Here is a 14,027-nt window from a genome sequence, read left to right as displayed (position 1 = left end):
GGGATGTTTGTATTTTTTTAATATAAATTCCTAAATAACTTTCTAACAAACATTTTTTACTTTCTATTATTTTTCTTCCATTTTTATTTTTTCAATGATAAGAGAAACGTTTCTCTCTCTCTTGAAATTTAAATCCTAGGTACTTATAATATGAGAGAGAGAGAGAGAGAGAGAGAGAGAGAGAGAGAGAGAGAGAGAGAGAGCAAATTCTAAAAGTGCGAACTTGGAAATTTTGTTTCTCATAGATGAAACAACGCAAAGAGATTGTAGAGGAAAATTTAAAGCAGGGAAATTGTGAAGTAGAGGAAAATGTAAAGCGAAAACAAAATTAATAAATAAAAAAACTTTCTTCGAAATTCTCTCTTTCCTTATGCTAACCATCTGGTATAGGGATTCTAGGGGTACCTAAGGGGTACTACCCATATCATATCATATACTTTACTTTCATTACAACCTTACCTACTGACTTGCAGCTTGCAGTGCATGGCTAAAATTTCTAAAACAAAAACTTGAAACTAGCATTAGGTCATTTTCAGGATCCTCTTCAGGATACAGTTCATTGAACATGTCGTCTATCAGATACAGTATATCATTGCCACACGCACTATCAATGTCCTCGTCACAGAGTTGAAGCTTCTGGTAACAGACTCTCCGAAGCCTCTCCTCATAGGTGTTGTCACAACAGACATTTTTGTGGACTTGTTGAGGAGATTTCTTCTCAGTCTTCTCGAAGACATCCAAAATGTCGCGCAGCTCGGTGGAACTTTAGAAGATGTAGTAAAAATAAGACCACTTTGACAAATTTCACTTGGGGATTTATAGCTAGATTTGAGGACAGCTCTGAACTATTTGTCCCATTTAAGTTTTTCTTTAGATGAAACGGATTTGCTTGAAACATCTGAATATTGTGGACGGATTCCTTTGTAATGCTTTTAGAGTTTTAAACAGCATCTCTTTTTGAGAAGAATACAACTACATACCAACACACACTCGCACATGTAATCATTCCTCATTGCCTTATTCTGTCAATTCTGAGACATTTTCTTTAGCATCAAATCTAGCCACCATTTCTTCGTCAATATTGCGGTGTATCTTTTTCACATTATTCCCTAGAAGTGTTGTCGTGTTTACCAAATACCTGACAACTGCCATCATACAACTACATACCAACACACACTCGCACATGTAATCATTCCTCATTGCCTTATTCTGTCAATTCTGAGACATTTTCTGTAGCATCAAATCTAGCCACCATTTCTTCATCAATTTTGCGGTGTATCTTTTTTACATTATTCCCTAGAAGTGTTGTCGTGTTTACCAAATACCTGACTGTTATCAGATTCTGCTTGGCGTTACAATTACAAGGGCATACTTTCAACAACTTCACGTAGAATGTCCTATTAGGTAACGTTTGAGGCCGGCAGTTTTCAATTTCCTCAAAGCGATGTACTGAATTTTCTTTCAACACCTCAATTTCCCGTCGCATTTGTCTCTTCAACCTCTTCACCTTCCGCAAGTTCCCGAATTTCTTTTACGTTTGAGGCCGGCAGTTTTCAATTTCCTCAAAGCGATGTACTGAATTTTCTTTCAACACCTCAATTTCCCGTCGCATTTGTCTCTTCAACCTCTTCACCTTCCGCAAGTTCCCGAATTTCTTTTGGAAACACACTTGGTATCGGCGTTTCTTCTTCTCCAGATCTTTCAAATTTCCGTGGATTTTCTTCGTTTTCTTTTTCTCCTCATCCAGTTCTAGTGTAACTTGTGTTCTCCTGCGATCAACTTCGTCACGTAGATTGATCAGCTGTTGTATAAAGTTGCGTTGATTTCGCTCCGCAATCGTTATGACAAGACAGGTGTCTGATGGTTCTTGTTCAGGAGGTTCTTCCGTGATGTCATCTATGAATTATCAAAGTTGGTTTGATTAGATCATTAGAGAGCATTTCTAGACAGGGGGTGCTTTTTATTAAACCTGAAGGAAATACATACCTACATTGGAAGCAGGGAAAACCATGATCTCTTTTATCCTAGTCACAACTTTCTTTATTGCTACTTATTTAGAAAATCGTTCAGGTTGAAATGGAAAATTGGAAATTTTAAAATTCAATGGTCACGGAGGTAAAAGGTACTTTTGTTCAAATACACCATGATCTCTTTTATCCTAGTCACAACTTTCTTTATTGCTACTTATTTAGAAAATCGTTCAGGTTGAAATGGAAAATTGGAAATCTTAAAATTCAATGGTCACGGAGGTAAAAGGTACTTTTGTTCAAATAAACAGGTGTCTGATGGTTCTTGTTCAGGAGGTTCTTCCGTGATGTCATCTATGAATTATCAAAGTTGGTTTGATTAGATCATTAGAGAGTATTTCTGGACAGGGTTTTTTTTAAAACCTGAAGGAAATACATACCTACATTGGAAGCAGGGAAAAACATGATCTCTTTTATCCTTATAGTCAGAACTTTCTTTATTGCTACTTATTTAGAAAATCATTCAGGTTGAAATAATGGAAAATTGGAAATCTTAAAATTCAATGGTCAAGGAGGTAAAAGGTACTTTTGTTCAAATCTTCAAATACAACGATTAAAAATATTTGATTACCCTACCTGAGCTACTGCTGAGGGTAATGTTGATATCTCCATACGTTGTCGTAACAGACACAGGCTTCTCTTCAACACTATCAACCTCATTCTCCTCCTTCACCTCATTCGATGTTTCCGACACCGTGGCCTCTTCAGGATACAGTTCATTGAACATGTCGTCTATCAGATACAGTATATCATTGCCACACGCACTATCAATGTCCTCGTCACAGAGGCAGACACAGGCTTCTCTTCAACACTATCAACCTCATTCTCCTCCTTCACCTCATTCGATGTTTCCGACACCGTGGCCTCTTCAGGATAGAGTTCATTGAACATGTCGTCTATCAGATACAGTATATCATTGCCACACGCACTATCAATGTCAATGTCCTCGTCACAGAGTTGAAGCTTCTGGTGACAGACTCTCCGAAGCCTCTCCTCATAGGTGTTGTCACAACAGACATTTTTGTGGACTTGTTGAGATTTCCTCTCAGTCTTCTCGAAGACATCCAAAATGTCGCGCAGCTCGCCCAACACTTCCGACATGATGTTGGAAGGTTTGCTTTTTGAGCAAAATTGTTGTAATGTCTGACAGTCTTGAAGCTGTTTCCTGCTGAATGTTTCGAGAGTGGCAATTATAGTAGCTGCTGTCTAACTTGGCCTTGTGGAGATTATTTCCCTTCATAAGGAGTTCTTTCAGCTCGTTGATGGTTTACTGTGTTGCCAGCTTGCCAGAAACTTGGGAACTTAGGTATTGTTGGTTTCAGAATTCAATATTGATTCCTCTGGTCTAACCAATAGTCCGCGACTGTTTTTCGTCCCAATACCTACAGTCACTTTTCGAAAAAAAGTGCCTCTTTTTTCCTGTAATGATGCCTATGACGAGAAGAAGACATAGTGAGGACCCTCTTTCCCCTATCAAACTTTTTCTCCTCCTCCTCCTCTTCTTCTTCTTCTTCTTCTTCTTCTTCGTTATTCCTTCCTCACAACTCTTTCTACCTCCTTCTTAGCCCTTCTTCTTCTTTCTCGTTATTTTTTTCCCTCATCCTTGAAAGAAGAGTTACCTTAACTTATTTTTTTTTATCTCCAGATTTCTTCGTCCTCCTCCTTCTTTTTCTTTAAAAAAGTTTTGCTAAAAGTGTTTACCTAGCGAAGTTTCACTGTGTGGGTAGCTAACTGCTCTGTTGGCTCTGTTGTTGACAATCTCTCTTTCCACCCGATTCAGGAATGTCTCCCAGATAGATTTGTTGGTTTTTCTCGTTTTGACTGCTTGTTGGAGGCTTTCTTTCGTTCTACTCGGGTATTGTTGGTTTCAGAATTCAATATTGATTCCTCTGGTCTAACCAATAGTCCGCGACTGTTTTTCGTCCCAATACCTACAGTCACTTTTCGAAAAAAAGTGCCTCTTTTTTCCTGTAATGATGCCTATGACGAGAAGAAGACATAGTGAGGACCCTCTTTCCCCTATCAAACTTTTTCTCCTCCTCCTCCTCTTCTTCTTCTTCTTCTTCTTCTTCTTCGTTATTCCTTCCTCACAACTCTTTCTACCTCCTTCTTAGCCCTTCTTCTTCTTTCTCGTTATTTTTTTCCCTCATCCTTGAAAGAAGAGTTACCTTAACTTATTTTTTTTTATCTCCAGATTTCTTCGTCCTCCTCCTTCTTTTTCTTTAAAAAAGTTTTGCTAAAAGTGTTTACCTAGCGAAGTTTCACTGTGTGGGTAGCTAACTGCTCTGTTGGCTCTGTTGTTGACAATCTCTCTTTCCACCCGATTCAGGAATGTCTCCCAGATAGATTTGTTGGTTTTTCTCGTTTTGACTGTTTGTTGAAGGCTTTTTTTCGTTCCGATCTTGATTCCTATTTATTGGAGCTTATGAAGTAGTCTCGGAATTTCAAACGTATTCAGTGGATGTTGATACTATCCACGTACCAAGTTATCAGGTGCTTAGCCTGACACTACCAGCTACAGACTCCGTTAAAGTTGTGATTAAGTATTGTAGATGCATATCTATGAGATTCTCCAATCTTGTGTAGTTTGTTCTTCCCTTTCCTATCAATATTTTGTCCCTTTTCTTTCCCTCTCCTCTTCTCTATTTTCTTCTTTTTCCTCCTCCTCCTTCTCCTCCTATCTTGTCTTCTCTATTATTTCTTTCCTCTTTGCTTCCCCTTCTTCTGATCCATCTCGCAGGATATATTAAATGCTGATATTGCTGATATTTCCATAGCCCGGATTGTCACTCACTGTTTCCGCATATCCTGCATTCCTTTCCTTCTCCCTTGTATAGACTAGTGCCTTTCAATGCATCTATGTGCTGAATGAACTACTCGTATAGTTCCATGCTGATTGAGCCTTTCAATGCTTCTATGTGCTGAATGAACTACTCGTATAGTTCCATGCTGATTGAAGTCCGTTTCCCCTCTGTCAGCGTGATAGCACCTGTACTAAACCATATGAAAAGGAGGGGAAATGAGCTTCAGAGGAGGGGAAATTTCTAAAGGAAAATACGACTCTCTTCTTGTTATTTTACGATGATCGCTATGTGTTGCGCAGTGGTATTGGTATCCTGCTATCCTTCTAAATGTCAGCAATATACTGAGTAGCAAAGACTGAAAGGGTGTGGATAATATCATTGCATTGTCTCTCCACATTCCGCTCATATCTTTTCCGAGTTCCATTTCCGCACAAGATTCTTTTTCCAAGTTGCTGTCGAGTGTTTTCTTATGTGTCGGATGATTTCACCATTTCCAGGTTTAGTCTACTGAATTCAAATGGATTTGTCAGCAAAATAAGATAGTCAGAGCTTTTTAAAAGTTTCTGCAAACGTTCTGTATTTATTTAGCTAAGAATTAGGAATTGTAAAATTAATCATTCAGGACATGTTCAAAATAGTACAAGCACCTAGTGAGTTGGTAAGTACAGAACTACAGACCCATTTGTGTTGTTGTTTTTCTCTCTCTCTCTCTCTCTCTCTCTCTCTCTCTCTCTCTCTCTCTCTCTCTCTCTCTCTCCGCTCTTTGCTTTGACTCTCTCCTTCTTCTCCATCTCCTCCTCCTCCATCTCTTCTTTATTCCCATCCTCTGTTGTGTTTACTTCACTTTTCATCGAAAAAGAAAAGAGCCCAAGTAAATCATATACGCCATCCGTTTCAGTCCTAAGGGACAGAATTGTCATGTCCTCTAATGATGTGGTTATCTAACGATTGATTCTGTTTCTTTTGTTACAGGTGAGATTTCCAAGAAAGGCAAACGAAATGCATCGCTGATTCGCTAGGAAAATCAAGTACATATTCTGTTCAAAGACGGTCAGTGAATGGGTCCTCAGAAAGAGGGGGCTTTCCACCAGTTTCCACGAACTTTAATGCAGCAACACCACGCCACATACATTACCTACCTTTTGATGTTTTTTTTTTTTCTGTGCGAGAAGTACATTCGCCAGTCGTTTATGAAATGGTCCACATTTTTTTTTTTTTTTTTTTTTCTGTGCGAGAAGTACATTCGCCAGTCGTTTATGAAATGGTCCACAGTCTTTCTGATGTTTGCAACCAGCCCTACTGTTTGTATAAGGCCCGTGGCACATTGGAACCGTAAGACGCGTAAGTCGCACGACTTTTAGTAGACTACGCGCAACAAATGAAAATGATTTTCATAGGTTTGATTTTTCAGGCGACGCACTCTACAGAATCGCGCGACTACGCTTCCAATCTGCGACAGGCCTAATGCGCTAAGCGTAGGATTTGCGGTCCTAAGGTTCTATCATCGAGCTGTTAAACTTTCTATCTTTCACCAGGTACATTGCCTGTACTGAAGTTTTGTTAGGAATAGGAACTGAACAGAATTTCTTCGTTCCCCCCCAACAATTTGTCTTTGTTCGTGTCAGAAGGGATTCCCAACAGATTTTCCGTCATATTCCCCCAGAGTGGCCGAAGTCCCGTCTTAAATATTCCCGGCAATGCAGCAGGCGTTAGGGATTATTGAAAAAAAGGGGGAAATAATAGAAAAAAAGGAGCAGTGTCAAAATCTCTTGACATAACGATCATAACAAAAGTCTCTTGTCTTGCACAATGCTTTGTTGCCTTTTCTTTACAGAAGATTAAAATATGTCAACCCACACAAGTGTCACGTCTGACAACCCTTGGCAAAAACGTTCCTCAATGTCCCAATCAGTTCAATTAACCATTCTGCCCCGATGCAGTATGCAGTTTTATCTGGTCTTTTGGGACAGCACCAAAATCTCATGGTTGTGGACAACAAGGGCAGCCACTCACTATCAGGTAGACCTGACAGGTACACCTGATCAGGTCTAGCTGGTACTATGTGTGATGTATGCTCATCAGGTATCAGGTAGACCTAATTTCACGAGACCTATGGACCCACCCCAAGAAGTTTGTATGTAACCTGCCTTGATCCAAACAAAGAGATGCTGAGAAGGACATTGAGAAGGAAATGAGTCGAAACTGAGCATGCGGCAGTGCGCTAGGCCAACTTGCAGTAAGCACACCTGTGCTTCACACGAACGTCAAACGGTTTTACTTTTTCACCTTCACAGAATCACATACTTTTCTGACCAGGTCTTTCTCTAGATAGCACCTTCATAGATTTTCTCGCCAAGTTCTTCTCACGATCACAACAAATTTGATTGACCGCTCCTTCATGGGTTCGAGTAAGCAAATTCTACCTGGGAGCAAGCCATGAGGGGACAATGCCGTCGCAAAGTCAAGACAGTTGGGGCCCAGTGGGGGAAATTGAGTAATGACTGCATTGTCAGCCGAGGATGGTACGTGAGATGAGATGGCGTGACGTAAGCAGCACGTGAACGCAGATGTGACCTTTCCAAATGTCACGTCGACGTAAGCCCGTCTTCTAAGGCGTTGACATGATTCCTTCATAGGGGCACGTGCTTTCACAATGTAAACAGTGTTACTTCTACAGACAGACTTGAAATAATTTTTCACGTTTTTGACAAAGATGGTTTGGGTACTATCGTTTTTTATACTTTTTAAACTAAGAAAAAGAGAGAGAAATAGAGTCTGTAGGTAGAGTAAAGCAGCGCGCACACTGATCATACACTTACAACACTTCCAACACTTCAGACATTTCCGACAAATTTTGTATTTTGCTTCCTATGTTAAGTAATGGTAGACCGCACACTTATCCGTATCAGACATTTCCAACACTTACGACATCATCATACACTTCCACGTAAGCAGCACGTGAACGCAGATGTGACCTTTCCAAATGTCACGTCGACGTAAGCCCGTCTTCTAAGGCGTTGACATGATTCCTTCACAGGGGCACGTGCTTTCATAAGGTAAAAAGTGTTACCTACAGACAGACTTGAAATAATTTTTCACGTTTTTGACAAAGACGGTTTGGGTACTGTCGTTTTCTATGTATACTTTTTAAACTAAGAAAAAGACTCTGTAGGTAGAGTAACGCAGTAACGGTTATGTTTCGAGAGTGGCAATTATAGTATCTGCTGTCTAATTTGGCCTTGTGGAGATTATTTCCCTTGGTAAGGAGTTCTTTCAGTTCATTGATGGTTTACTGTGTTGCCAGCTTGCCAGAAACTTAGGAACTCGCGATCCACCTTTCTGATACGAATGAAATATCTGAGATGTCTTTCGACTTCATATCTTATTTGGTCATCATCTCATCATAGTCCTGAGGCTGCGGTTCCATTGGATGCGTATTTCTTACCTTACCGCCGGGTTCTAACAGGCCACGTAGACTCGGGATCTCCAGAAAACAGCTTTTTCCACTCCCCTCTATCCTGTGCAGTCTCCATCCAGTCTTGATTTCTGTGGGGGTTAATTCTTTGGTTGTTCCATCTATGCGTATTTCTGGAGCTAGAATAAAGCAGAACACTAAGAGAGAGAGAGGAAAAAAAAAAAAAAAAAAAAAAAATGAACGAAAATCCTTCAAGTCTCTTGTAGGATTTTCAAATGTTGAAGTACTTGTTATTTGAATTCAAGAACATAGAGAAAAGTACAAGTATATATGTAGGTAGAGGTAGGTTTTTTACTTGCACAATATTATAGTCCAACTTGGCGAGATAGCATACTGCAACTGATTTGTCTCCGTGTCGGCCAGGTTGTTTCATATCATAGAATAAGAAAGTAATAAAAAGGGAAATAGCCGCTAGCCGGAACAAGCCTTTCTTCAATCTTCAAGCCTCCCGACGGACATAACGTGACCATGACTTTCAAAAAATCCCCCCTTTGTATGGTTTATATCAAACCGCCAATTAGTTTTTATTTTGGACACGTCAGCCCCAATCTCCCCCACTTGTTATTTTGACCCTCAAATATTCCCTCACGTCCAACTTTCTCCCTCCCTTTCCTTCCCTTAGTTGGCTAATATACTTCACTTTATTCCTCCCTTTTCCTCCATTAATCCCCCATCCATTCCTCCTTCTTGCCCTTCATCCCTTCGTTTTCTCCCCTTTTCGTCTCTCCCTCTAGTCCTTCGTCCCTCTTCTCTATCCATCTCTCCCTATCTCACTTTTTTCCCTCCCCTATTCGTCTCTCTCTCTCTCTCTCTTGTCATCCTTTCCTGTTCTCCCCCCGTTTATCTCTCCTTCTTGACCTTTCCCCTCCCTTTACACCTATTCGTCTAGTCCTCCTGTCCTTCTTCCCTCTCCTCACCTGTTAATCTCTCCCTCCTGTCTTTTCTCCCTCTCCTCTTCATTCTTCTCCCTTTTCACCTTTCTTTTCGTAGTGAATCAGCAGAATTAAGGGGAAAAAAATTCTCCCTCCAGATCGTAGGCAATTTGGTAATGTCATGTCTAAGTTTTTTGGAGGTAAGATAGGGAGAAAGTAAGAGAGGGAATGAGGGAGGTTAGTTCAGTCAGCAGAAGGACAGGAGGGAGAGAGAGAGAGGGGTAGAGGGAGAGGAGAGAGAGAGGTGAGTCAGCATAAGGAAAGCTAATGACCGACCCTATTTTTCTGTCCTTTTCTTTCTAATTTTCCACTCTTACCACTTACGAAACTCTATAGGTCTTAAAAGGGGGACAACATCTGCTAGGACATCTATCTTTGGCTAAATAAACAATATAGGAGCTGTGGTTCTTTTCCAAGTTCCTGTTTCCTGAATTTCATATTCACAAGCCGCCCCAATACAACTTCCGAATCATTAGTCACCATCACCACCTGTGAGCTATGTCTAGCTGATAAGTTCCAATGAGAACGAAACACGCCCTAGATCACACCAAAGTCTCTCACGTTACCTGCTGATTGGTAGGTACAGTATAGTTATATGTAGATAGTAGGTATTATATTATTATTGTAATCATGTAAGTGGTATAATCATGTAAGTAGATATAATCGGGCCTATACTTTATATTGGTATGTACTTATAGTTAGGTACAAACTATACATAAGTACTTACTTTATAGATTAGTTTCGGAAAGCGTTTTCGAAATCCCGAGGAGACATAAAATTCAGCACTTGCCTAGACTACCATACTATCTTGTCTAATGATAATAATAACAATCTAATGGCGTTCCATTAAATCTCAATCTGCACGGGCAGCCATAATAAAACCAGAATGCTCGGATCATAAAAAAAAGAGTTTTTATGAATCGGAGAAGAGTCTGGTGGGGAAAAACGCCGTGAAAAAAATACAATAAAATGCTAATGTGCGTTCACAAACCATAAGTGTACGGGCGAGGTATTAAACTTATTTAAATTTATTTAGTGCTCGAATGTATGTTTTTTGTGTTTGATGTTTTTTTTTTTTTTTTTTTTTTTTTGTTTTTTTTTTTTTTTTTTTTTTTTTTTTTTTCATTTCCCCTTGTTGCCATAAATGTTACTGTTTGAAATCTGGGATATGAATCAGCACTGTCTTGTATGTAGAAATTTTGCTGACTGAGATTGAATTCCAGAATTTGAGACAGATTTTTCGGAGTGTGGCCCACAGTACAAGAGAAAAATGAAGCTCAAAGGGGCTGGGAGGCCCTCCACCCCAAATTTTCGGAGTCTGACGTACAATAAAGGAGAAAAATGAAACTCATGGGGGAGGGGGTCGAGTGATTAAGATTTTTGAAAAATAGCATCTAAATTGGACAAACCGTTCGATAGTTATGGCGGCACAAACAAATTCATTCAAGAGGAACTTAAGTCAGCGAGTGTAGACCATCGGGCAACACTGCTTATCATGTTCTTCTGACTTTATCAGCATCTCAAAATGACCCCCTCCTTCCTTCAGCATCGCAGCATCCCCGCAACATCATTTTATTAAAAACTTTCTAGACTGTCTCTTGCCGTACTTTGCAGTTTTAACAAAGTTGTTTGATATAGGGAAAAAAAGAGAGATCTTTGATTAAATTAAATTCTAATTAAATGCTGCTGAATTTTCGCTTTATTAAAGCGAGAGGAAGTTTTTTTTTCAATGCATCCAAAATACTCTCCAAACTTTATTTTTTTCAAAGATTCAAAAGGGAAAAAAGATCTAAAGAAATATGTACATTAATTACATTTCATTATTTTGATGTTTTTCTGTAGCGAGTCGGTATAGGTACCCGGGGAATTCTGGGATTAATGAAAAAACGGGAGGGAGTTTAGTTCAAGGCTGAGGGAAGGGGGAAAATAGGGAATTCGACAGGATTTTCTAAACATTATTGAACTGTTAGGGTTTTCGGCCCGCCATACACGTTCATGCTTCTTGCATGACAATGCTGTATAATGTATATGCATGACAAATCCATGCTGCATGACATATAAGCAACCTAACCTCTGTATCTAGTTCTGAATGTACATTCAGCAATGAAATTTCAAGCGCTGCGCTGATTCAAAACCGATTTCTTGAACCAACAACCATCATTTCTATCTTGGCATTCTTGACTAGTTTCGACCTTTTATTCTCATCTTCTTCTTCTGTTCTCTCCTCCTCTTTTTCTCTGTTCTACTTTCTCTTTTCCTTTCTTCCCTCCACCTGTTTCCTGTTCTCACCTCTTCTCCTTTTCTCGTCTTTTCTCTTCTCTCCCTCTTCCTTTCTCTCCTCCTCTTCTTCTCCTCTCTCCCTCTCTCGTGACCGAATGATGCGAGCGTTACACGAGACGATAAATAAATAATAAATTGAATAAACATACAAGGAAACGAGTGAAGTTTCTTTTTCTCTTCCTTATATGTATGTTTGTTTATGAAAAAAGGAAGAAGAAGAGAAGAAGAAGAAGGAAGAGGAAGAGGAGGGAGAGGAGGAGGAGGAAATTGGGTATATTTCACAAGTAATGCACCCGTACGCTCACACCCTCTCTCAGGGACGGATTTATAAAGTGGGGGTAAGATTTCAGGTCCTAGGAATAGGGTCTTTTTTGAACGGGTGTGGGAATATGGGGAATTTCTTGTTTTCTCTTTCATTAAAATTCAGGCCCCTGGGCCCCGTTCCAGAAAGATCTTCGCCTTCTCTCTCTCTCTCTCTCTCTTCTTTTTCTTCCCCTCTTTCTAGTTCTCTTTGTTCCCTCTTTCTTTTTCTCTCCCTATCTCTCTCTTGTTCTTTCAGTGTCACTATTTCTCTTTCTCTCTTTTTTCGTCGTTCTCTCCCTCCCTCCCATTCTTTCTATCTTTCACGGAGTGCCCTCATTGAGTGTCCTGAATTCAGCCCTGTCCTCCCTCCCATGTTTGTTTGGGGTAGGGAGGGAGGCAGAAGAGGGAGGGGGGGGATGGATCCCATTTTAATATTTTTGCGTACCTCCAGTGAATACGTAATCATATTAACCCCCTTCCTCCCTCCCCCTTCCCTTCCCCTCCCCGCTGTTTGGGTTGAGAAATATGTGTGTGTGTGTGTGTGTGTGTGTGTGTGTGTGTGTGTGTGTGTGTGTGTGTGTGTGTGTGTGTGTGTGTGTGTGTGTGTGTGTGTGTGTGTGTGTGTGTGTGTGTGTGTGTGTGTGTGTGTGTGTGTGTGTGTGTGTGTGTGTGTGTGTGTGTGTGTGTGTGTGTGTGTGTGTGTGTGTGTGTGTGTGTGTGTGTGTGTGTGTGTGTGTGTGTGTGTGTGTGTGTGTGTGTGTGTGTGTGTGTGTGTGTGTGTGTGTGTGTGTGTGTGTGTGTGTGTGTGTGTGTGTGTGTGTGTGTGTGTGTGTGTGTGTGTGTGTGTGTGTGTGTGTGTGTGTGTGTGTGTGTGTGTGTGTGTGTGTGTGTGTGTGTGTGTGTGTGTGTGTGTGTGTGTGTGTGTGTGTGTGTGTGTGTGTGTGTGTGTGTGTGTGTGTGTGTGTGTGTTTGTGTGTGTGTGTGTGTGTGTGTGTGTGTGTGTGTGTGTGTGTGTGTGTGTGTGTGTGTTTTCCTTTTTTTTAGCTAAATCCCCTTTATTTAGCTATTATTATTTTCTTCCATCCACTTCATGAACCAGTTCAATAACAAGGATCTAACTAAAATTCTAAACGAACCCGCGGCCCTCGGTTTAACCCACCTTCCTATTTGGGCTCGGATTTCAACAACCCCCTGCTCACTGCTACTCATTTCAACAACCTGCTATACTCAGCCCGCTACTCATTTGATGTCTTTTGATCTCTTTACACGCATATCATGAACAACTGAACTGTGAATAGCACTCGAGTTTTCAAGTGGCAAAACGAATGTACAGCCTGTGTCACAAACATCCCTGCTTTTTTACCAGAGCGCTGCTAATCTGACTTTAAAGGTAGAAACACACGACCATCACGTGACATGACGGGCTGTCCTGAACGAAATTACCTACAATATTATGGGAAAACTATGTAGGTATGAACTAAGTACATCTTTCTGACTCCCCATGACTTCACGTGACGTAACGTGATGATAGTTTGGCTGTCCTGAACGAAATTACCTTCTATATTATGCGAGAACTTTGACCTACATCTTTCTTACTCCCCATGACTTCACGTGACGTGACGTGACGTGATGGTAGTGCGGCTCATGACTTCTAGGACACACTGTTACCTGGGTATTAGTAGAGGAATGACACTCAGACACATAAACCTGTTCAGGATACTCTAATTGACAAAAGTCTAATCAAAAAGCACCCCCCTTATCATCAGTACAAAGTTAGGTCTCCCTACCCTACCCTATAGGTAAGCTCTTTGTGTATATGGTAGTGCGGCTCATGACTTCTAGGACACACTGTTACCTGGGTATTAGTAGAGGAATGACACTCAGACACATAAACCTGTTCAGGATAGTCTAATTGACAAACGTCTAATCAAAAAGCATCCCCCTTATCATCAGTACAAAGTTAGGTCTCCCTACCCTATAGGTAAGCTCTTTGTGTATATGTTAGGCTCAGTCGCCGAATTTGCTCTATGAGGGGGAAAACCTTGTGAGGGTGCTCGATTCTCTAAAACGGCAAGAAAATTAGGCCACATTGTGATGCAGAAGGAGAAGAAGAAAAAGAAGTAGGTGGAAGTTGGTTGAATTTTTGGGGATTGTGAGTAAAAGTCACATCAAGAAGTAAGGAGTTCTTTTTTTTTTTTTTTTTTTT

General features: G+C 40.5%; 1 protein-coding gene across 1 annotated transcript; it reads right to left on the bottom strand.

Moving 5' to 3' along the window:
• Window positions 1–975: 975 nt before the first annotated feature.
• Window positions 976–2,795, bottom strand: LOC113471543. Its single transcript, XM_026830774.1, has 4 exons — window positions 2,604–2,795; window positions 1,653–1,896; window positions 1,326–1,526; window positions 976–1,138 (listed from the first exon to the last, which is right to left on the bottom strand). The coding sequence occupies exons 1-4, from the start codon at window positions 2,752–2,754 to the stop codon at window positions 1,018–1,020; spliced, it is 717 nt and encodes a 238-aa protein (XP_026686575.1). The 5' UTR covers window positions 2,755–2,795; the 3' UTR covers window positions 976–1,017.
• Window positions 2,796–14,027: the final 11,232 nt, after the last annotated feature.

The sequence above is a fragment of the Diaphorina citri genome, unplaced genomic scaffold (genome assembly GCF_000475195.1).
Source record: "Diaphorina citri unplaced genomic scaffold, Diaci psyllid genome assembly version 1.1 scaffold2600, whole genome shotgun sequence".
Classification (NCBI taxonomy): domain Eukaryota; kingdom Metazoa; phylum Arthropoda; class Insecta; order Hemiptera; family Psyllidae; genus Diaphorina; species Diaphorina citri.
Note: the sequence above shows the minus strand (reverse complement) of the source record. Positions and strands in the feature narration are given on the sequence as shown.